Source organism: Schistocerca americana, chromosome 3 (assembly GCF_021461395.2).
Source record: "Schistocerca americana isolate TAMUIC-IGC-003095 chromosome 3, iqSchAmer2.1, whole genome shotgun sequence".
In the NCBI taxonomy this organism is placed as follows: domain Eukaryota; kingdom Metazoa; phylum Arthropoda; class Insecta; order Orthoptera; family Acrididae; genus Schistocerca; species Schistocerca americana.
Window position 1 is genome coordinate 659,229,192 of NC_060121.1, and position 25,655 is coordinate 659,254,846.

The following is a 25,655-nucleotide window of genomic DNA, read 5'->3' on the forward strand; positions in this document are numbered from 1 at the left end:
TGAGATGCACGCTGAAACGCCAGCGCCGTATCTTGTCAGAGGTTCAAATGGCTCTCAGTACTATGGGACTTAACATCTGTGGTCATCAGTCCCCTAGAACTTAGAACTACTTAAACCTAACTAACCTAAGGACATCACACACATCCATGCCCGAGGCAGGATTCGAACCTGCGACCGTAGCAGTCGCGCGGTTCCGGACTGCGCGCCTAGAACCACTAGACCACCGCGGCCGGCCCTTGTCAGAGGATTTAACCTTCAAAACAGGGATTTGTTCGCCACAATGAATAATATCGTTCGTTGCGTGTATTGTCTTTCCTGGACGAAATAGCGAAAATAGGTTGAAATTTCCGGTACAACCAACTTTCGTCGAAAACAGATATTTTCGCCGCTATTGTGCTAAATTCCCGTTACTTTATAACAAGGAAAATATCGCAAGAGCCCAGCGCGTTGTTGTAAGACTTTAGCACCGTTTAGAAGGCAGATAATGTCAGCGGCTTTGTAGGAAACAGTAAAAGAAGAACAGCAGAAAGAAACTATATTGCGTTTTCATATCGGTCTTTACCATTTTTAAACAAGTGTTTTCACTAGCCAATAGAAGGGATATCGAAAAGAAGTTTGAATTCGGACAAGCAGCAATCAAAAAGAAGCAAAACTCCACCTTTCTGGCATTAGGCGGGCCAATCTAAACCAACTGACTGCCATGTCATCCGAAGGCATGGCGCAATTTGAACGCGGTGTGGAGGGGCGTGGGGTCGTCAAATCGCTTTCCTGGACGTGGTCGGCTTTGTTGCCGGTACTAGCCATGCAAGTGCCTCTCCTGTGCCAAACTCTTCATCTCAGAATAAAAAAATTCAAATGGCTCTTAGCACTATGGGACTTAACATCTGTGGTCATCAGTCCCCTAGAACTTAGAACTACTTAAACCTAACTAACCTAAGGGCATCACACACATCCATGCCCGAGGCAGGATTCGAACCTGCGACCGTAGCGGTCACGCGGTTCGAGACTGAAGCGCCTAGAACCGCACGATCCAAGAATAGCACTTGCAGCCTACGTCCTCACTTACTTGCTGCACGTAATCCAGTCTCTGTCTTCCTCTACATTTTCTACCTTCTTCAGCTCTCTCTATTACCATGGAAGTTATTCTGTGATGTCTTCACATATGTCCTCTCATCCTATCCCTTCTTCTTGCCATTGTTTTCAATATATTTCTTTTCTCGTCTTTTCTCCGGGGAATCTCTTCATATCTCATCTTATCAGTCCATCTAATTTCAACTTTCTTCTGTACCATCATATCTTAAATACTTCGATTCTATTGGTTTTCGGTTTTCGCACAGTCCACGTTTCACCACCAGCCAGTACTGTGCTCTAAACATACATTCTCAGAAATTTCTTCCTCAAATTAAGGCTTATGTTTGATACTAGTAGAATTCTCTAATGTTAAGTTTTTCACTGTTCTCATTTCTGCTACTGCTCATTACTATCATCTTTCTTCGATTTGCTCTCAGTCCATATTCTATAGTCACTGACAGTTTCTGCCATTCAGGACATCATGTAATTCTTATTCACTTTCCATGAGGATAATGTCATCAGCGAATCTTATCATCGATATCCTTTCACCTTGAATTATGATCCCACCCTTGAGCCTTTGTTTTATTTCCGTCATTGCTTCTTCAATGTAAAAAAATAGCAGGGGCGATAGACGACATCCCTGTCTTCCATCCCTTTTAATGCGAGCACATCGTTCTCGATTTTCCAGTCTTATTGTGCCTTCTTTGATCTTGTAGATATTGTATGTTACCCGCGTTTCCCTATAGCTTACTCCCATTTTTCTCAGCATTTGGAGCATCTTGCGCGATTTGGCACTGTGGACACTTTTTCCAGGTCGACAGATCATATGAACGTGTCTTGATTTTTCTTTACTCTAGCTTCCATTGTCAACCGCATCGTTAGAACTGCCTCCCTTGTTCATTTACCTTTCCGAAAGTCAATGTACCCGTTGTCTAGGCGTAGCGTCTTTGATTCATAATCAAAACGTCTTCGGTCCCGGGTTCGATCCCCGCCACTGCCTACATTTTGATAAATAATCAGCATTGGCGGCCGAAGACTTCCGGCATAAGAAGTCAGCCTCATTCTGCCAACGCCCTTGTCAAAGAGGGCGGAGGAGCGGATAGAGGTTCAGGGCACTCTCTTGTCCTAAGCGTGGGAAATTGCCCCTAAAGGCGGAAGAATTAGCAATGATCAACGACATGAGGATGCAGAAGGCAATGGAAACCACTGCATTAAAGACACGTAACGTGTATCCACAGAACATGTGGCCTGTAATTGAAGAAGTGTCATGATGATCTCTCCATTGGCAAAAGATCCCGGAGGGGACTGCCAAGGGGGAGGTTACCATGAGAAAAAGATTGAATAATCAACGAAAGGATAACGTTCTACGAGTCGGGGCGTGGAATGTTAGAAGCTTGAACGTGGTAGGGAAACTAGAAAACCTGAAAAGGGAAATGCAAAGGATCAATCTAGATATAGTAGGGGTCAGTGAAGTGAAGTGGAAGGAAGACAAGGATTTCTGGTCAGATGAGTATCGGGTAATATCAACAGCAGCAGAAAATTGTATAACAGGTGTAGGATTCGTTATGAATAGGAAGGTATGGCAGAGGGTGCGTTACTGTGAACAGTTCAGTGACCGGGTTGTTCTAATCAGGATCGACAGCAGACCAACACCGACAACGATAGTTCAGGTATACATGCCGACGTCGCAAGCTGAAGATGAACATATAGAGAAAGTGTATGAGGATATTGAAAGGGTAATGCAGTGTGTAAAGGGGGACGAAAATCTAATAGTCATGGGCGTCTGGAATGCAGTTGTAGGGGAAGGAGTGGAAGAAAAGGTTACAGGAGAATATGGGCTTGGGACAAGGAAGGAAAGAGGAGAAAGACTAATTGAGTTATGTAACAAGTTTCAGCTAGTAATAGCGAATACCCTGTTCAAGAATCACAAGAGTAGGAGGTATACTTGGAAAAGGCCGGGAGATACGGGAAGATTTCAATTACATTACATCATGGTCAGACAGAGATTCCGAAATCAGATACTGGATTGTAAGGCGTACCCAGGAGCAGATATAGACTCAGATCACAATATAGTAGTGATGAAGAGTAGGCTGAAGCTCAAGACATTAGTCAGGAAGAATCAATACGCAAAGAAGTGGGATACGGAAGTACTAAGGAATGACGAGATACGTTTGAAGTTCTCTAACGCTATAGATACAGCAATATGGAATAGCGCAGTAGGCAGTACAGTTGAAGAGGAATGGACATCTCTAAAAAGGGCCATCACAGAAGTTGGGAAGGAAAACATAGGTACAAAGAAGGTAGCTGCGAAGAAACCATGGGTAACAGAAGAAATACTTCAGTTGATTGGTGAAAGGAGGAAGTACAAACATGTTCCGGGAAAATCAGGAATATAAAAATACAAGTCGCTGAGGAATGAAATAAATAGGAAGTGCAGGGAAGCTAAGACGAAATGGCTGAAGGAAAAATGTGAAGACATCGAAAAAGATATGATTGTCGGAAGGACAGACTCAGCATACAGGAAAGTCAAAACAACCTTTGGTGACATTAAAAGCATCGGTGGTAACATTAAGAGTGCAACGGGAATTCCACTGTTAAATGCAGAGGAGAGAGCAGATAGGTGGAAAGAATACATTGAAAGCCTCTATGAGGGTGAAGATTTGTCTGATGTGATAGAAGAAGAAACATGAGTCGATTTAGAAGAGATAGGGGATCCAGTATTAGAATCGGAATGTAAAAGAGATTTGGAGGACTTACGGTCAAATAATGCAGAAGGGATAGACAACATTCAATCAGAATTTCTAAAATCATTGGGGGAAGTGGCAACAAAACGACTATTCACGTTGGTGTGTAGAATATATGAGTCTGGCGACATACCATCTGACTTTCGTAAAAGCATCATTCACACAATTCCGAAGACGGCAAAAGCTGACAAGTGCGAGAATTATCGCACAATCAGCTTAACAGCTCATGCATCGAAGCTGCTTACAAGAATAATATACAGAAGAATGGAAAAGATAATTGAGAATGCGCTAGGTGACGATCAGTTTGGTTGTAAGAAAAGTAAAGGGACGAGAGAGGCAATTCTGACGTTACGGGTAATAATGGAAGCAAGGCTAAAGAAAAATCAAGACACTTTCATAGGATTTGTCGACCTGGAAAAACCGTTCGACAATATAAAATGGTGCAAGCTGTTCGAGATTCTGAAAAAAGTATGTACAACAACCAAGAGGGAATAATAAGAGTGGACGATCAAGAACGAAGTGCTCGTATTAAGAAGGGTGTAAGACAAGGCTGTAGCCTTTCGCCCCTACTCTTCAATCTGTACATCGAGGAAGCAATGATGGAAATAAAAGAAAGGTTCAGGAGTGGAATTAAAATACAAGGTGAAACGATATCAATGATACGATTCGCTGATGACATTGCTATCCTGAGTGAAAGTGAAGAAGAATTAAATGATCTGCTGAACGGAATGAACAGTCTAATGAGTACACAGTATGGTTTGACAGTAAGTCGGAGAAAGACGAAGGTAATGAGAAGTAGTAGAAATGAGAACAGCGAGAAACTTAACATCAGGATTGATGGACACGAAGTCAATGAAGTTAAGGAATTCAGTAAAATAACCAGTGACGGACGGAGCAAGGAGGACATCAAAAGCAGACTCGCTGTGGCAAAAAAGGCATTTCTGGCCAAGAGAAGTCCACTAATATCAAATACCGGCCTTAATTTGAGGAAGAAATTTCTGAGGATGTACGTCTGGAGTACAGCATTGTATGGTAGTGAAACATGGACTGTGGGAAAACCGGAACAGAAGAGAATCGAAGCATTTGAGATGTGGTGCTATAGACGAATGTTGAAAATTAGGTGGACTGATAAGGTAAGGAATGAGGAGGTTCTATGCAGAATCGGAGAGGAAAGAAATATGTGGAAAACACTGATAAGGAGAAGGGACAGGATGATAGGACATCTGCTAAGACATGAGGGAATGACTTCCATGGTACTAGAGGGAGCTGTAGAGGGCAAAAACTGTAGAGGAAGACAGAGATTGGAATACGTCAAACAAATAGTTGAGGACGTAGGTTGCAAGTGCTACTCTGAGATGAAGAGGTTAGCACAGGAAAGGAATTCGTGGCGGGCCGCATCAAACCAGTCAGTAGACTGACGACCAAAAAAAAAGTCAATTCGATCGTCATTTAAAAAATCCTCAATTTTCTTTTCCATTCTTCTCTGTATTTTTCTTCTCAGCAACTTGGATGAACGAGCTTTTGAGCTGATTACGCGATAATTCTTGCACTTGTCGGCACTTGCAATCTTCAGAATTGTCTGGATGATGCTTTTCCGAAAGTCCTATGATATTTCGTCAGACACATACAGTCTACACACCCAACTGAATAGTCGTTTTGTTACCATTTCCACAAATGATTTTAGAAATTCTGATGGAATGATATCTATCCCTTCTGCCTAATTCGATCTTCAGTCTTCCAACGTGTTTTTAAATTTTGATTCTAATATTGGATTCCCTATCTCTCCTATATCTACACCTGTTTCTTCCTCTATCACGTCATCAGATAAGTCTTCCCTCTCATAGAGGCCATCGATGTGCCATTTCCGCCTACTAGCTGCATTTAACAGTGGGATTCCCGTTGCGCTCCTAATGTTCCAACTCTTGCTTTTAATTTCACCAAAGGTTGTTTTGACTTTTCTAGATGCTGAGTCGGTCCATCCGACAATCATATCTTTTTCGATTTATACATTTTTCATACAGCCATTTAGCCTTAGATTCCCTGCACCTATTTATTTCATTCCTATGTGACTTGTATGTCTGTACTTCCGAATTTCCCTGAACATTTTTGTACTTCCTTTTTTCATATCAACTGAAGTACTTCTTATTTTGCCCACTAAGCTCTTCCTTACAGCAGTATTATTGCTTTAGAGACTTTCAATCGTATTTTTTCATTCCTTAGTACTTCCGTATCCCACTTCTCTGCACTCTGATTCTTCCTGACTACTCTCTTAAAATTCAGCCTACTCTTCGTCGCTACTGAATTGTGATATGAGACGATATCTGCTTTTGGGAACGGCTTACAGTCCAGTATCTGATTTCGGAATCTGTGCCTGAGCATGATGTAATCAAACGAAAATATCTCGTATTTCCAGGCCTTTTCCAAGTATACCTGCTCTTCTTGTGATTCTTGAAAAGAGGATTCGCTATTACTAGCTAACATTCATTGCAGATCTCAATTAGTCTTTCTCCTCTCTCATTCCTGTTCCCATGGCCATATTATTCCATAACTCATTCTTCTACTCCTTCCCCTACAACCGCATTCTAATCCCAAATGACTTATACATTTTCATCTCCCTTTATGTACTGAATTACCCGTTGAATATCTCTTCTGTATCTCTTCATCTTCCGCCTTACGATGGCGATATGTATACCTGCACTACCACTATTGGTATCGATTTCCTGCCGATTCTGATGACAACAAACCTATCACTAAATCGTTCGAAGTCACTCACTCTCCGCCCTACCTCTTTTATTCATAAAGAATTCTATTCCCGTTACAACATTTTCTGGTGTGGTTGATATTGCCCTATGCTCCATGTTACTTCACTAACACCCACTATGTCTGGAAACAGCCTTAGCATTTTCGTTTTCATATTTTCTATCTTCCCTACCACGTCCATACTCCTGATATACCACGAACCGATTCGTAGAACATTATCCCTTCTTAAAATTAAAATTAGAACAGTCTTGATCGCATTTTTTTTATTTATTGGAGTGAGTGACCGGTTTCGACGCTTTCATAGAATCATCTACAGACTCTGTAAAGATATACTGCCAAAGTAGTGTAGACGCTATAATAAGCATATAAAAGATATACAAAAATAAGATAAATAGTAATAAATTATACCCAGAGTGGTGGATGGACACTGCCAGACGAGTTTCGTCGACCCTCGACGCTCGTGTAACTGCTGACTGCATAGAGGGAACAGGTATTAATAGGGCTGGACACACCCACTGTTCTATGACATCATACGAAGCCGATCAGAAAACACGTTCATGATTAGATAACTTAATACATAACTATGAAGGAACACTTATTAATCATTATTCGTCAATGAATATAAATTATACTATTAAAATGGTTCATTGGTATGAAATAAAGTATGCCGCCCTCGAAACTCAGAACTACAAATCTGCACCAAAGATTGTCGTTGCCCCAGCGTTTACGTGGATAATCGAGGGTTACCATGGAAATGGCGTCCTGTTCCGCTGTGGACGTGCTGTCAAAGACTGTACTATGGGGAGTTACGTCGTACATTACATTTATGTTCCATAGAAATACGGTTAATTTTGCTCTCTTCTGATGTCAGCGCCATGAAAATAACTGTACTATGGCAGAATCACTCTAATATTTCTGTAATAACAGCGGAACGATGTTACTAAAGTGCATCGATAGTTGCCGTAGGAACGGCGACCTAGCTCGGTGAGGCAGGCATCAGATGATCAGAGATTATTGCGTACTGCGAAAGATATCTCAAGGGTTGACATTTCGACCACGAAAACAGTGTTTGCATAGATAAATCGGCAGATGTTATAGAAATAGCGTCTTATTTTCATTGCGACAATCTATGGTGATGTAACAAAGTTATAATTGGCGTCATTTGACGCCTTTGTCAATATAGCATAGTATTCGTCATTATGACAAAATTATACTTCATAAAAGGATAAAATTAAAGGGTTAAAATCAGCTTAAAAATCTCTTCACAAGAAATTCTCTATGTCAGGTTATAATATTGGCAACAGGATGCTATAAAAGTGTCTGGTGATTGGTTGGAACAGTTGCCTGATACCGCTATGGCAAAGTACAAAGCGTACATAAAAAATAAGCGACGACTAGCATCCTTTGATGGAAAAATATGAATAACAAAATAAAAATTAGCAAAGTTTGAAGTGACAGTTTTTAAAATAAGAACCATGATAAAAGTGAGATACAGATAGTTAAAAAAATAGTTATAAAATACTAATGATAAAACAAGCGTCGGCTTAATATAAAAATATATGAATGTAATAATACGAAAACGAAAGAGCAGTTCTTTATAATAGGTCTTCAAAAAGGCCATAAAAATGTTTTTCCCTAAAGTCTAGCTGTTCATTGAGTAAAGCTAGGGGTTCACTTTTACGATGTGCATAGATTTCAATTTGCTCTAATGCATTAAGTAACGGTCCTTTTGGGGCAAAGTGAAGGATTTTTAAATTCGTATGAATTAATCCTTTGGAATGGTTGCAGTCATCAAATGTTGGCCAAACAAGGATTTATTACGACTGGTACAAGCCACATGTTCTTTAAACCTATTAGCAAAGCTACGGCCAGTTTGTCCGATACAGTCATCACATTGTATTTTATTTATTTATTTTTATTTATTTATTTATGCATTTATTTTACCTGGCAAGATTAGGGCCTTCAGGCCCTCTCTTACACCTAACCCGGCATACTCAGATTGAACAAATTTCAGTTTCTACAGAACATTAAGGACATATAACATGTTATACAGTATTTATGTTATAGAAAAAAAATAGAGATTGTAAAAGTAGTACAATGATAATTACAACAATCAAAAAAAATAAATATATATATATACCTCCCCCCCCCCTATGAACCATGGACCTTGCCGTTGGTGGGGAGGCTTGCGTGCCTCAGCGATACAGATAGCCGTATCGTAGGTACAACCACAACGGAGGGGTATCTGTTGAGAGGCCAGACAAACGTGCGGTTCCTGAAGAGGTGCAGCAGCCTTTTCAGTACTTGCAGGGGCAACAGTCTGGGTGATTGACTGATCTGGCCTTGTAACACTAATCAAAACGGCCTTGCTGTGCTGGTATTGCGAACGGCTGAAAGCAAGGGGAAACTACAGCCGTAATTTTCCCCGAGGGCATGCAGCTTTACAGTACGGTTAAATGATGGTGGCGTCCTCTTGGGTAAAATATTCCTGAGGTAAAATAGTCCCCCATTCGGATCTCCGGACGGGGACTACTCAAGAGGATGTCATTATCAGGAGAAAGAAAACTGGCGTTCTACGGATCGGAGCGTGGAATGTCAGATCCCTTAATCGGGCAGGTAGGTTAGAAAATTTAAAAAGGGAAATAGATAGGTTAAAGTTAGATATAGTGGGAATTAGTGAAGTTCGGTGGCAGGATGAACAACACTTTTGGTCGGGTGACTACAGGGTTATAAACACAAAATCAAATAGGGGTAATGCAGGAGTAGATTTAATAATGAATAGGAAAATAGGAATGCGGGTAAGCTACTACAAACGGCATAGTGAACGCATTATTGTGGCCAAGATAGATACGAAGCCCACGCCTACCACAGTAGTACATGTTTATATCCCAACTAGCTGTGCAGATGACCAAAAAATTGAAGAAATGTATGATGAAATAAAAGAAATTATTCTGATAGTGAAGGGAGACGAAAATTTAATAGTCATGGGTGACTGGAATTCGTCAGTAGGAAAAGAGAGAGAAGGAAGCGTAGTAGGTGCATATGGTTCAAATAGCTCTGAGCACTATGGGACTTAACTTCTGAGGTCATCAGTCCCCTAGAACTTAGAACTACTTAAACCTAACTAACCTAAGGACATCACACACATCCATGCCCCAGGCAGTATTCGAACCTGCGACCGTAGCAGTCGCGCGGTTCCAGACTGTAGCGCCTAGAACCGCTCGGCCACCCCGGCCGGCAGGTGAATATGGATTGGGGGTAAGAAATGAAAGAAGCAGCCGCCTGGTAGAATTTTGCACAGAGCACAACTTAATCATAGCTAACACTTGGTTCAAGAATCATAAAAGAAGGTTGTATACATGGAAGAATCCTGGAGATACTGACAGGTTTCAGCTAGATTATATAATGGTAAGACAGAGATTTAGGAACCACGTTTTAAATTGTAAGACATTTCCAGAGGCGGATGTGGACTCTGACCACAATCTATTGGTTGTGAACTGTAGATTAAAACTGAAGAAACTGCAAAAAGGTGAGAATTTAAGGAGATGGGACCTGGATAAACTGAAAGAACCAGAGGTTGTACAGAGTTTCAAGGAGAGCATGAGGAACAATTGACAAGAACCGGGGAAAGAAATACAGTAGAAGAAGAATGGGTAGCTTTGAGGGATGAAGTAGTGAAGGCAGCAGAGGATCAAGTAGGTAAAAAGACGAGGGCTAGTAGAAATCCTTGGGTAGCAGAAGAAATACCGAATTTAATTGATGAAAGGAGAAAATATAAAAATGCAGTAAATGAAGCAGGCAAAAAGGAATACAAACGTCTCAAAAATTAGGTCGACAGGAAGAGCAAATAGGCTAAACAGGGATGGATAGAGGACAAATGTAAGGATGTAGAGGCTTATCTCACCAGGGGTAAGATAGATAGATACTGCCTACAGGAAAATTAAAGAGAGCTTTGGAGAAAAGAGAACCACTTGTATGAATATCAAGAGCTCAGATGGAAACCCAGTTCTAAGCAAAGGAGGGAAGGCAGAAAGGTGGAAGAAGTATATAGAGGGTCTATACAAGGGCGATGTACTTGAGGACAATATTTTGGAAATGGAAGAGGATGTAGATGAAGATGAAATGGGAGATACGATACTGCGTGAAGAGTTTGACAGAGCACTGAAAGACCTGAGTCGAAACAAAGCCCCAGGAGTAGACGACATTCCTTTAGAACTACTGACGGCCTTGGGAGAGCCAGTCCTGACAAAACTCTACCATCTAGTGAGCAAGATGTATGAGACAGGCGAAATACCTTCAGACTTCAGGAAGAATATAATAATTACAATCCCAAAGAAAGCAGGTGTTGACAGATGTGAAAATTACCGAACTATCAGTTTAATAAGTCACAGCTGCAAAATACTAACGCGAATTCTTTACAGACGAATGGAAAAACTAGTAGAAGCCGACCTCGGGGAAGATCAGTTTGGATTCCGTAGAAATATCGGAACACGTGAGGCAATACTGACCCCACGACTTATCTTAGAAGCTAGTTTAAGGAAAGGCAAACCTATGTTTCTTGCATTTGTAGACTTAGAGAAAGCTTTTGACAATGTTGACTGGAATACTCTCTTTCAAATTCTGAAGGTGCCAGGGGTAAAATATAGGGAGCGAAAAGCTATTTACAATTTGTACAGAAACCAGATGGCAGTTATAAGAGTCGAGGGACATGAAAGGGAAGCAGTGGTTGGGAAGGGAGTGAGACAGGGTTGTAGCCTCTACCCGATGTTATTCAATCTGTATATTGAGCAAGCAGTGAAGGAATCACAAGAAAAATTCGGAGTAGGTATCAAAATCCATGGAGAAGAAATAAAAACTTTGAAGTTCGCCGATGACATTGTAATTCTGTCAGAGACAGCAAAGGACTTGGAAGAGCAGTTGAACGGAATGGACAGTGTCTTGAAAGGAGGATATAAGATGAACATCAACAAAACCAAAACGAGGATAATGGAATGTAGTCAAATTAAATCGGGTGATGCTGAGGGAATTAGATTAGGAAATGAGACACTTAAAGTAGTAAAGGAATTTTGCTATTTGGGGAGAAAAATAACTGATGATAGTCGAAGTAGAGAGGATATAAAATGTAGACTGGCAATGGCAAGGAAAGCGTTTCTGAAGAAGAGAAATTTGTTAACATCGAGTATAGATTCAAGTGTCAGGAAGTCGTTTCTGAAAGTATTTGTATGGAGTGTAGCCATGTATGGAAGTGAAACATGGACGATAACTAGGTTGGACAAGAAGAGGATAGAAGCTTTCGAAATGTGGTGCTACAGAAGAATGCTGAAGATTAGATGGGTAGATCACATAACTAATGAGGAAGTATTGAATAGGATTGGGGAGAAGAGAAGTTTGTGGCACAACGTGACTAGAAGAAGGGATCGGTTGGTAGGACATGTTCTGAGGCATCAAGGGTCACCAGTTTAGTACTGGAGGGCAGCGTGGAGGGTAAAAATCGTAGAGGGAGACCAAGAGATGAATACAGCAAGCAGATTCAGAAGGATGTAGGTTGCAGTAGGTACTGGAAGATGAAGAAGCTTGCACATGATAAAGTAGCTTGGAGAGCTGTATCAAACCAGTCTCTGGACTGAAGACCACAACAACAACAACATATACCATACGGCGCTCCAGTAGTTATACAAAAACACGCTCGTATTCGAATGGAAAGTTGTGTCATAATTTCAAACCAATCGGTGAAGAACTTTCGAAAATATACGACTTTCTACAAACAAGCATTTAAATTATTACTTATATAGATATTCATAAACGGTACCGTAAGCTGGAAGCTGTGCAGACTACCTAAATTTATCAAACTGTTATTTCACGATATCGCAAACTCTTACTTGTAAGTCTTTCGCTTTTGACCACATCCTGTGTAGCATTAGCCAGACGCCCGTGGCCAGTACCGTGTACTGACTCTCATTTGTTTTTGTTCTCCACAGAGCCATTTGACACGGCGTCGTGGATGCTGGTGGGCGCCGTGGCGATCCAGGCGGCAACCTTCACCATCTTCCTCTTCGAGTGGCTCAGCCCTTCCGGCTTCGACATGAAGGTCAGGACCACTGTTCACGCCAGCAATAAGCACGCTGCACTGCTTTCAATCCAGACAAATCGCTGTTTGCCTGCTCTCTGGCTGGTGCCGTTTCTGAACCCACGGCAACGATTCGCAAGTACAGTCGACTTCCCACCCATACCATATATACGACGGTCCTCAATAAAGGTTTTCCACAGCGTAGGGGTGGCAGTGCATCTTATTCGGCTTCAGAACTAAACGGGTAGAGCTGTTGCTGTACTAAGTGCATCTGAGAAATATAATACTGGGTATAACCTTTCACATTTGAATGAATAAAACACAATAAGACAAAGAAACGCTCTTCTTACACCACGATGCAAGGCGGACCTTCCACTCTCAGAATCGATTGGCTGGGATTCAAAAGTGGAATCTTCGGGGACCGTCTCATGAGTGGGGTAAGGTTTCCTTTAACCGAAACGGCAAAATTTTTCCAAAAATGTTATACACTCAGTCTATTCATAAGAAACCACACCTATCACAAAATAGTGTTCTTTCAGTTATTTATGCTGCTCTCGTTTAGGAATAGTTAATCATAAGTTATTTCTCCATTCGAAACTTCACTTTGGAGGTAAAAAATAATTTTGAAAAAGAGCACATTCAGACTGAATATAAATGTGCACACAATTCTAGAACATTTGCCACACTTACGCATACATTGACAATACAACTACCAAATTTGTGTTACATATACAGAAAATTGTGCTCACTCTGCTGAATTATTCATTATTGTCATATTTATTATATGGAGAAAATTATTAAGCAGCCAGTATAATCCTTAAATATATCCACCATTCCAAAATGTGATACATTTGATTCCCAAAAGGGACAGACTGTTTCCTCTGGCCCAGCCACCAGCCACACAGCAGTGTACCGCGGATTTCCGCCTTTCCCATACCCCACCCACACAACCCTGGGAGACCACACCTGCAGCAGTAAAGTCATTGCTGAAAAAGCAACAAATTAAAGCAAAAGTAGGCTAAAAGCAGTACAGCCAGAAAGCAATGCCTGCGACCAAAGCTATGGGAAGTCCACTACAAAGAAAGGAAACTGAGGAGACTGATTCTGATTTCGATATGTCTTGAGTGACAACAGCATGGTTGATGTCGATTCCTTTGAAGTATCCAAACTAGATACTATTGTAATGACAGATCCAGCACATGTAGGTGGAAGAGATTATATCTTGGTCAAATTTTCGAGAAGAGATGAGGTATTCATACAGCTACAGATCAGCCTGTACCATATAAAATGCACTGGAAAATGACCTAGAATTTATACCTCTTAAGTCTGTGGATGAGGAAAACATTGTTTTTCAATTAAATGAGAAAGACATTTCTCTTACTCATAAGAGTCATGTGATAGGGAAATTGCCGTTCCTATTGTTGCTATGAGGTGGTAAATATCAAACGGCGAATCTGATTTGTGTTTAAGTATAATGTTCATGTCGATAAAAAAATGTAAGACAGTTTTTCTCTCCTGCGTATCTCTTGCCTTTTTATTGGCTTTAATATATTAAGTATAACTTTAAACGGTTGCTATCCATTGCTGGTTGACTTCGTAGCATGAAAAATAGGAATGACAAGTAATGAAATTTCTATAGTTCACTCTGACACAAATTTCGTGCAATAAATATCTTAGCATTACCCCGTACAAAAAATCCCATTTACACGGTATGTATCGTTTTGTGTCTTGTCTATCTCATTTATAAGACCTGAATCTTCTCGCTTTAGTGTGAATATCAGTCACACTTGTGTATCTTATTTTGGACGAGCCGTGTCGTATTTGAGAATTTCAGCCCAAAAAATGATACTGTTTTCATTTTTTCTAGTCTGCATTTGTAAGTTTAAAGTATTAAATACAGTGCCATTTTAAAACAACTTATATTCTCTAACAAAGTGCAATTTGTCGTTCCCCTTCAGTCTTAAGTGCAACTGTCCGTCTTTTATTTAGCTTTTTGATGATTTGTTGGCGTGAATCGTCGTCCTTACAGACAAATTGGTCGACGCTAAAGTATAAGTGCAGTCAGACAGGAGACCATTCTTGAATAGCTAGTCAGTTGCAGTATTACAGGGAGTTGGCGCATGTGAGCCGACCGTGATACTCGCATTTTACAGAGAACAAATGCATTAATTTTGGCGAAATTCATTTACACAGCTGACATATTCCAAACAGAATACACACATCATTGATGAGCGCGTTTGCACAGCCAGCCTTGTTTGATATACTCATAGATTGTTGTCCTGCTTCAGTTCCATCAAAAATAATTCTTTGACCCACCGAGCCACACTTCTGTTCTCTATTTTGAGTCCGAAGTACAACGTTTATATGAAGCCAACATCGAAGACGCATTCTATTAGCAAGTCTCCACCTGCAATGAACAGTTCATTTTCCTGGGCATTATTTCAACTACTGACGTAGAGTGTTTTTTCATGCATTGTGACCAACGGTCTTGGACATGGTGCTCTGCACAGCTACGAGCTACGCTTGCATCATCTGAGCAGAACTAGTACATCAATTTTAGAGATAATTTTCAGATAATGCAGTAGCTGGGCTGGGATATTTCGCATTTCCGAATTGCTTGTGTACGTTACATAGTCGTGATGCTTCCTAATTCTCTAGAACTGTGTTCCGACAGATTTTGCAGATGATCAGTGTTTTCTTTCCTTCAGGTACTGTACTACCCACCTTTAACACAGTCAGTATGATCATTTCATCTCGCTCACGAGAAAACGCTCGATTTGCCACTCATTCAAGCGACAGAGCTCTTCCGTATCTGTTAATTCTATGTCGCTTGAAATTACAATTTCAGATACGAATTATGTTTTATTAACACAATCTGTTTGTGATTCAAACACGAATATTAAATGTTTAAACAGGGAATAGCACGGTAGCAAAATGTAATGTAGAAGTTCGAAACACATTGTCGTTGTTAGCTGAAGTAAAAATTGATCATCGACGCTCGACGTTAGGAATTATGCTCCGTTCAATAACTGAGGACTGTACACTGAGTTCTTATCTAGAGATCAGGCTATCGAGAACCAGGTAAGTCATAATTTTTCTCCACGAGGAACACCAGCATCCTCGATTTTGTGGATGTGAAGAGGGATCACTCACTGCATCGTACATGGTGTCTCAAAATAACGTATTCACTCTTTTAATCACAATATATCTTCAATTAAAGTAGATAGGTGTACAGTTTCAGTGGTGTCGTGTGCCTTAAGATTTAAAACTTTCGTAATGGTCAATTTCCGCCATAGTGAATTGTCGGAAACAACGTACATCAGAGCGATATGACGTTTGTTTTGTTTCCAAAGGCCTGCTCGATTGTCTCAAATCCCCCAGTGTTCGTGGTGTGGCTTATATCCGGAGATGGAGCTGAGCGGGTCGGCAACATTTCCCCGTCGTCCTACCCATCTCATGGAGGATGTGCAACCGAAAAATATCTGCACTTCGATATAAAAGTGCCTTGGCGTCTCATCCTGCTCTAAGCAACGATCTTTGTTGTCAGAAGCAGTTAAGCTCAGGGATAATAATATGAAACATTTCCTGTAACCCACAGCAGTCTGTTCAAAGAATTAAGGATCCAGCAACCCTCTGGAAGACGAATCTCATCGCACTGATACTTCTGGCAGATTAACATACTTCTTTTCAGCAGTTCGTTGATTTTAGTTTGCTCTTTACACGCAGCTATGACAGTTTACTGTTCCGTTAAATTTCAAGCTAGCTTCGTCAACCAAAAAATTAAATCTTAGAAACCTTCCCATCCTGCCCACATATGAAGAACCATTAAAATAATAAAAGTGTATCGACAAGGTTCTTTGTTCTACTAGGACCAGTCTCATAGATTCTATTGGGAATTCTTTGATAACCAGGACTACTGCAACAATACTTCTGTTGTCTGTTGAACTTCTGCCGCACGGGATTAGCCGAGTGGTCTTCGGCGCTGCAGTCATGGACTGTGCGGCTGATCCCGGCGTAGTTTTGAGTCCTTCCTCGGGCATGGGTGTGTGTGTTTGTCCTTAGGATAATTTAGGATATGTAGTGTGCAAGCTTAGGGACTGATGACCTTAGCAGTTAAATAACATAAGATTTCACACACATTTGAACTTTTTTTTGTTGAACTTCTCTTTCCTCGCAAGGCCCCTTTTTCTCATCTTGTACCTTTCCACGGACATCTGACTTGTATCGAATTCTTGCAAATATTAACCTAGTTCAAGATGAAGTTCCAAATTTAACTCTCCATCGTTGTCAAATTCACCTCAGTATTACAGTAACACCTTATTAGGCATTTCTGTTTTTCAAAAGGTAACAGTACCTCTACTATATTTGTTTGCAATTCTGCAGAGCATAGTTTATACATTATTCTGTTTCAAAGGGGATATGAATTTGATGAAGGTCACTTTTGACCAGCAAATCACTACAAAAGATTCTTCTAGTAGTTTAATTTAATTTTTTTAAACATTTTTGCCGGACTAGTTTCGGGCACTACCGCCCACTATCTACTGCTAGAGCGTTTACAATATATGGATATAAAACTGCATCATCTACGTAGTAAGTTCGGTCTAATTTTGATCGGTGGTGTGAGCAGGTGCTGGTCAGAACATTTTCAGTGACTGTTCATACACTTGTATCTACATACTTTTTTCTGGCCATTTTTAGGCTTTACCTACTCGTACATTATTACTTTTCACACGGAGGTGAACGGCTACCTACGCCTAGATATACGCATGTTGAAGAACCAGTAAAATAATAAAAGTCGTCTATCGACATGGTCCGTGGTTCTACTGGGACCAATCTCATAGATTCTTTTGGGAATAATCAGGACCACTGCAACAATACTTCTGTTGTCTCTTGAACTTCTCTTTCCTCGCAAGGCCCTTTTTGCTACATGAGAGCTGTAACATGTAGACTCGGGGAGAGAATTCGCGAGGCCCTCGCCATTTCATTAGGCATAGTTGCAAAGCTTCGCAGCTTGTAACACAGCGCAAGGGGGCAGGGAAACAGTGCTACCAACAGAAAGCCAATTCACGTGTGTACCTAATATACCTTACAGGAAAAAAGTGAGATGGCAAGTGGGCCGAAGTTAGGAGTTGACAGAAACATCTTAATAAATAGGATAATTTTCTTCTGCTCTAACACAAGGAAGGAAAATAGTTTTTTGAAAGCAAACAAGAATTAATAAGTCTTCTTCATAATGCTCACTTTTTTGTTCGAAACGGTGAGGCCCTCGCCAACGGATTTTTATTGTTCCCACATCTTAAGCCCTTCATGACTGACATATTCCTTTCTACATCCCTGTTATGGTAGTTTTGAAAGATACAGAAATTAGTCTTGAGAAGCAGCAGTTCGAACATATTAGCCGGACGTATGTAACACCTTAATTGAAACGGTGCTTACATCATACAGAGTTCCGTTAATCAGATGACGAGCAGCAAACTATTTATGGGAGGATGAGGCGAAACCCGTAAGCATAGTTTTTTATCACTTTTAGCACGTTTCTCTGTCTATACGCAAACCAAGTTACATCTGAAGATCATCCTCACAGATCTGCACTCCTGGAAATTGAAATAAGAACACCGTGAATTCATTGTCCCAGGAAGGGGAAACTTTATTGACACATTCCTGGGGTCAGATATATCACATGATCACACTGACAGAACCACATGCACATAGACACAGGCAACAGAGCATGCACAATGTCGGCACTAGTACAGTGTATATCCACCTTTCGCAGCAATGCAGGCTGCTATTCTCCCATGGAGACGATCGTAGAGATGCTGGATGTAGTCCTGTGGAACGGCTTGCCACGCCATTTCCACCTGGCGCCTCAGTTGGACCAGCGTTCGTGCTGGACGTGCAGACCGCGTGAGACGACGCTTCATCCAGTCCCAAACATGCTCAATGGGGGACAGATCCGGAGATCTTGCTGGCCAGGGAAGTTGACTTACACCTTCTAGAGCACGTTGGGTGGCACGGGATACATGCGGACGTGCATTGTCCTGTTGGAACAGCAAGTTCCCTTGCCGGTCTAGGAATGGTAGAACGATGGGTTCGATGACGGTTTGGATGTACCGTGCACTATTCAGTGTCCCCTCGACGATCACCAGTGGTGTACGGCCAGTGTAGGAGATCGCTCCCCACACCATGATGCCGGGTGTTGGCCCTGTGTGCCTCGGTCGTATGCAGTCCTGATTGCGGCGCTCACCTGCACGGCGCCAAACACGCATACGACCATCATTGGCACCAAGGCAGAAGCGACTCTCATCGCTGAAGACGACACGTCTCCATTCGTCCCTCCATTCACGCCTGTCGCGACACCACTGGAGGCGGGCTGCACGATGTTGGGGCGTGAGCGGAAGACGGCCTAACGGTGTGCGGGACCGTAGCCCAGCTTCATGGAGACGGTTGCGAATGGTCCTCGCCGATACCCCAGGAGCAACAGTGTCCCTAACTTGCTGGGAAGTGGCGGTGCGGTCCCCTACGGCACTGCGTAGGATCCTACGGTCTTGGCGTGCATCCGTGCGTCGCTGCGGTCCGGTCCCAGGTCGACGGGCACGTGCACCTTCCGCCGACCACTGGCGACAACATCGATGTACTGTGGAGACCTCACGCCCCACGTGTTGAGCAATTCGGCGGTACGTCCACCCGGCCTCCCGCATGCCCACTATACGCCCTCGCTCAAAGTCCGTCAACTGCACATACGGTTCACGTCCACGCTGTCGCGGCATGCTACCAGTGTTAAAGACTGCGATGGAGCTCCGTATGCCACGGCAAACTGGCTGACACTGACGGCGGCGGTGCACAAATGCTGCGCAGCTAGCGCCATTCGACGGCCAACACCGCGCTTCCTGGTGTGTCCGCTGTGCCGTGCGTGTGATCATTGCTTGTACAGCCCTCTCGCAGTGTCCGGAGCAAGTATGGTGGGTCTGACACACCGGTGTCAATGTGTTCTTTTTTCCATTTCCAGGAGTGTAGATATTTTTTTCTGATTTCCCTGGATGTAAAATATTAAATTAAGACGTAAGTTCAAAATTCGCCTAGATGGCTATCACCTTCCATTCCGACGGACCGACACATTAAACAAGGCGGCCATATAGCTCAGGTCCATAGCTCAGGTCCGTCGACTGTGAACCTTTATAGTCACAACCTGCTGATAAAAATTCTGTATTTTATTGAAAGAATTAATCATATTCTTACAACAACATATTGCAAACTAATATTAACAAATAAAATAATTTGAAATGATGTTTCCCTTCTGCACCAAGTCCAACTAGTTGACATACCATTGGTCAACAAACACAAACGTTGACGTCTTGTATGCTGTCCTTTTCACCTTTTTCTTGTATTCCTGTATGCTATTACTATATTACTGGTACTACAAGCAAAGCAAATATGTAATTTTAATAATAATGAAGCATCATGTACATAACAACATTAATGTGCTCACCCGAACATTTCGAGGCCATGTTTCAGATACATGTTTTTCAATAATGACACAAAACTAAATTTGGTGTGTAAGCGAAATATGGAGTTTTCATTTGACGCTACATCTGTCTCAGTCATAATCTAATCTAACGCGACGTCACTCAGTCGATAGTAGGAGCATCATCACGTTTAATGTAGATTACAAATATCGATGAAGTCCATCGTTACTCATTTGGTATTAGCAAAAGTATGGGATGTCCTTTGGTGGTTGTTAAAGTATTAGTATCAGGTGGGAATAATTCGACATACTATGTTAACACCAATCCTTCAGACCATCCAGGATTTTCCTCAGGCCATATAAGGAAACCACGATAAATCTAAACTACTTACTCCCAAACAAAAAGTCGGGCGTAGCGATACTACATGCTCTTTCAAAGCAACAAAAAGCAATGGATGGCCATTTATGCATTTTTACTTGAACATCACAGCTTCCTTATCGAGCATACGTGTGGAATGTCTTTACTGGTGACGAGAGATGCTGCCTTTGTGTTAACGTCATAAAGAGAAAATAATAGTTCCTACAGGGGTGGAACTGAAAAAAGTCTGAGCACTGTCTTCAGTAATTTTAGAGAATCTGCGAGGCGAAGGCAAATGGTTCAAATGGCTCTGAGCACTATGGGACTCAACTGCTGAGGTCATTAGTCCCCTAGAACTTAGAACTAGTTAAACCTAACTAACCTATGGACATCACAAACATCCATGCCCGAGGCAGGATTCGAACCTGCGACCGTAGCGGTCTTGCGGTTCCAGACTGCAGCGCCTTTAACCGCACGGCCACTTCGGCCGGGAGGCGAAGGCAGCCAAGGATCGAAGCACCAAGTGTATAGGACAGTGTGTGTTATTGTCATTAGGGGACGGAACTAAAGCACAGTTAAGAATAATGTTTTGGTTGGTTCACCCACTGCAATCTGAACACTAACAATAAAGAGTAGGAGGAATTATTTCTATGCAGCGCTTCACCGTTGGTGATGTTTGCTATTAATTTGATATGTGAATGTTTCATGCTAACGAAGTCTCTTGGCTATAAAAATATTTATATGAGAATTATCAAGCTGTAACTGTGGAAAATGGAAATTTTTGGTAAGAGTTTATGGGACCAAACTGCTGAGGTTATTGGTCCCTAATCTTACATACTATTTACTCTAACTTAAACTAACTTACGCTAAGGACAACACACACACACATGCCAGAGGGAGGACTCGAACCTCCGACGGAGGGAGCCGCACGGACCGTGACAAGACGCCCCAGACAGCACGGCTACTCCGCGCGGCATGTAACGGTGAAAACAGACTGCTATGTCAGGTATTACTCTTCTTGTGGCTGAATATGACTCAGCTGATACCAATAATTGTACTTCCAGTTCTTCTGCTGACGTCATACAGAATGAGTCCCGAGCTGATCCGACTGTTTTGTTGCCTGCCTCATGAATGTCGCCAAGGAAATGCGCCGACTGACAGAGCTGATGCAGAGAGCACTACACTGTGGTGGCTTATTACCTCTTTTAGCAGCATGTTATTCACTGCACTAATTTCTACAATGAATTGGGCTCCTTCTGTTGAATAGGTCAGTGACAATCAGTCCTTAATTAAAAAATTAAAGATCTTGAGCTTGGAATGAGTTTTACTTGTAACATCGTGCAGTAAATGAATACCACAGTAGGTAAGGGCTGATGATGCAAGAATAGGTCTAGTATATTCAGCTGCTCCTGATTCATGATGCTAGACACCCACAATTTTTATAAGTAGTGCGTTCTGATAGAATGTAGCAGCAGTATCGTATGGATTAAGATGTCACTTTTAGCGATTCTACCCTAAATAGCCTCCCTAAGTCAAGCTTTACACAATGAAGAAAAAAAAGGTCACGACAACCCTGAAGTAGTTGTGCGACATAAACGAAAGTTAAAAGACGTGTCTCTACATCTGGAGGATGATGTCTCTTCAAATTTCACGCGAGTCGCATAAGGGTAGCAGTGCCACTTTGAGGATGCAAATCAGGTTTGCTTCAAATAGAGGCTGTAACGGTTGTGAGCGTTAGTTACTTTTGAGGTTGGACGTAGTGAGCTGATGTTAGCCAAGAATATCTTTAAGGCCACAAATACGGCTTTAACAACAACTCACTGAGTTTGAACGAGGTCGTGTAACAAAGCTATTAGAAGGTGGGTGTTCCTTCTGCGATATTGCAGAAAGACTTGGCAGGAATGTAGCCACCATACACGATCGCTGCCACGGTGATAACGAGAATGTACGGTCTTAGGATGACCGTAGGGCCACGTGGCAATACCGAGAGTGAAGACCATCGTGTCCTGCAGACAGCTCCGGCTCATTGTGATGCGTTTGCAGCAGCGATTTGAGCACCAGTTGCTACCACAGTGACACAGCGAACTGTTACAAATCGGTTACTTCAAGGACAGCTTTGAGCCAAAAGTCCTGTAGCGTGGATACCATTGACCCATGACCAGGCAAAGGTCCCGAGTTCGAGTCTCGGTCGGGCACACAGTTTTAATCTGCCAGGAAGTTTCATATCAGCGCACACTCCGCTGCAGAGTGAAAATCTCATTCTGGAATCATTGGTAGGTCTTTTTACATCCATATGCCATCTTTGTGTATTGGTCCGAATAATTCCCTGAGAATTTTGCGTTCTATTTTTTCTTTCTCTATAATGGCTGATGCTCCAATTTTGGTCGTTTCCGACTCATATAGTGCTTCTGGTAATACAACTGTTTTGTAGTGTCTAATTTTGACCTGCCTTGATATGCTTTTCTTATTATAATGTGACCATGTGAGTTTGTATGCTTTCTGAAGTCTTTCCGTTCGTTCTATGTTGGATGCCTTGTTTGATCCTCCTATTTGTATGTATTCCCTTAAATATTTAAATTTCTCGATTTTTTTTTACGGATCCATACACCGTTTGCATGATGTGTACATTGTTGATTTGTCATTCCATGTATTGAGTCTTCTCATACGATATCTGTACACCTGTTTTGGCAGCTATTTTATGTAGGTGTTCCAGTGCTTCCTTTGCCTCCTGTGTGTTATTACTAAGTATGACTATGTCAGCTGCAAATGCCAGACTTTTTATGACTGTTCTTGTTTCACGTGTCCTTCCAAGCTGTAGTCCTTTAATTTGTTCTTCCCATTGTTTGACACTTTTGTCTAAGACTATGTTAAACAGGATTGGTGGAAGCCCATCTCCTTGTCGGACACCAGTGTGTATATGAAAGGGTTCCGAAATTTCTCCCATGAACTTTATCTTCGAGGTGGTGTCATTGAGCGTCTATTGTATAATTGCCCTGGTTTTCCTGTCGATGCCATATTCTTCCAGTATGTCAAAGAGCGTTTGTCGGTTTATGGAGTCGTATGATTTTTAAAAGTCAGCAAAGGTAACTTCAGTGTTTCTTGTCTGTCTGACTTTCAAAAGTGTTCTGAAGTTCCAGATCTGTTCTATGCCTGATCTCCTTCTTCTGAAGCCCGCCTGGTACTCCCCTATTTGCAGATCTGCTTGTGGTTCTGGTCTGTTTAATAACACCTTTGAGAGAATTTTGTTTGTGACTGGTACTAGAGAAATACCTCTGTAATTATTCGGATATGACTTATCACCCTTTTTATGTAGGGGATGGATCAAAGCTCATTTCCAGTCCTCTGGCAACTTCTCTGTGACCCGAATTTCTGAGATAATCTTATATATTTGCTTGGTGATGTTTTCATCTTGGAGCTTCCAGATCTCGGCAACAATACCATCTTCTCCTGCTGCTCTGTTATTTTTCATTTGTTTGATGATTCTCTCTATCTCTTCTATTGTGAATGGATTAGAATCTGGTTTGGCTGTAGCCTTTTGGAAGGTTAATTTTTCTGTGGGTTTCTTGCAATTCAAAAGTTCATCAAAATATTGTTTGAAAGTTTTGCAATTTTCTTTCGTGTTCGTTTCGAGGGACCCATCTGTTCTTCGGAAGTAGAGACTAGGAGGTTGATAACCCTTCACATCTTCTTTCAAAAAATGGCTCTGAGCACTATGGGACCTAACTTCTGTGGTCATCAGTCCCCTAGAACTTAGAACTACTTAAACCTAACTAACCTAAGGACATCACACACACCCATGCCCGAGGCAGGAGCAGTCCCGCGGTTCCGGACTGCGCGCCTAGAACCACTAGACCACCGCGGCCGGTTCATATCTTCTTTGAATGTTCTGTAAAAATTTACAGGCGTTATTTCTTTTGAAATCTTCGTCAATTTCTTTCAACCTGTTGTTGTCATGTGCCCGTTTTTCTATTCTGATCTCCTTTGTTGATTTTTTCTGAATCTCGTTAAATTCCTTCCATGTTTCTGATGTTCTATTACTGCTGAATTTCTTATTATTTAGCATTTTGGTTCCTTCTAAAGAGCTTTTCTGTCGCTTATTTTTACTGTTGTTTTAGTGGTCAAGCTGGAAGAATAGACGCATTGAATGTTCGTTACACGAAATATCCGCATTCACAGAGCCGGTTATTTTATCATCGGAGTAATAGCAGATCACCCATTCAGATAAGTTAATAAGAGGAAGCCGGTAATCAAGGTATAAAATGGCAACCATTTCCGATGGTTCATCACACTCACGAAAAAATAATTCACGTCAGAGCACGTCATCCAAATACTGAATGAGTGATTTGTGCTACACTTGCCAGAAAGCGAAGAATGCGCGCTTTCGAATAGCATAGAATAATTTGCTGTTGTTTCAATTGCTCGCTCCGTTAAATTAAATGGAACTGAATAATTATGCTTCATGATTCCGAGGTTCTGATACCTCTGAACTGAAGTCTGCAAAGCTAGGAATACTGAATATTTCTTGCTTTTTGTAACGCTGTCTCAACTGAAGTCAAAATCCCAGACTTATCGACATCTTGCGACTTACAACACTGATTATGATTAAAAAGTCTATTGGCAACCTCGATTAAATATATTGTTATCTGCTTCTGGGATATCAAGACGTTTTGTAACGTATCATTTGTAAGACTATGGGAAGTAGCTGTTAGAGGAGTAATTTGTAATGATCAGTTCAGCTGAGGCAGGTATTTCTCACAACAATTCGACGACAGTAGTGGGGTAAGGGGAGTATCAGGGCAATATTGGTATCAGATTGATATGCAAATCAATTAAACTGATAGGTTACTTATCCTCACCCGCATCCCATCCCCACCCACACCCCCAGATGACCTTATGTGTCTTCCTCAGCTGCCATGTGGACCCCACCCCTTCCCATCCCTCACCTACGATATTTGTGATAATTTCAAATATTGGTGGGAATTTCGAATTTTGGTGGGAATTTCTTTGTCCCAGGGCTGTGCCGAAATTACATCCCCACACTAGAACCGGGATTTGGCAGGAAATCAAACATGGCGGTCCTACCTGGGACTTGAGCTCTATTCCTTCTGTATGGAATGCCCAAATGCCCCCCCCCCCCCCCTCCACCAAGCACAAGGAAACTGCCCAGAGGCAGGAGAGGAAGGTTAGGTTAGT

General features: G+C 41.7%; 1 protein-coding gene across 1 annotated transcript in view; it reads left to right on the plus strand.

The window, feature by feature from the left end:
- The window catches only part of LOC124606283 (glutamate receptor ionotropic, NMDA 2B-like), a 727,746-nt gene that overhangs the window by 471,260 nt on the left and 230,831 nt on the right, over nt 1-25,655 (plus strand). Inside the window, exon 6 of the mRNA XM_047138265.1 lies at nt 12,554-12,663. Coding sequence (XP_046994221.1) covers nt 12,554-12,663 — 110 coding nt within the window. The remainder of the gene's footprint in view (nt 1-12,553; nt 12,664-25,655) is intronic.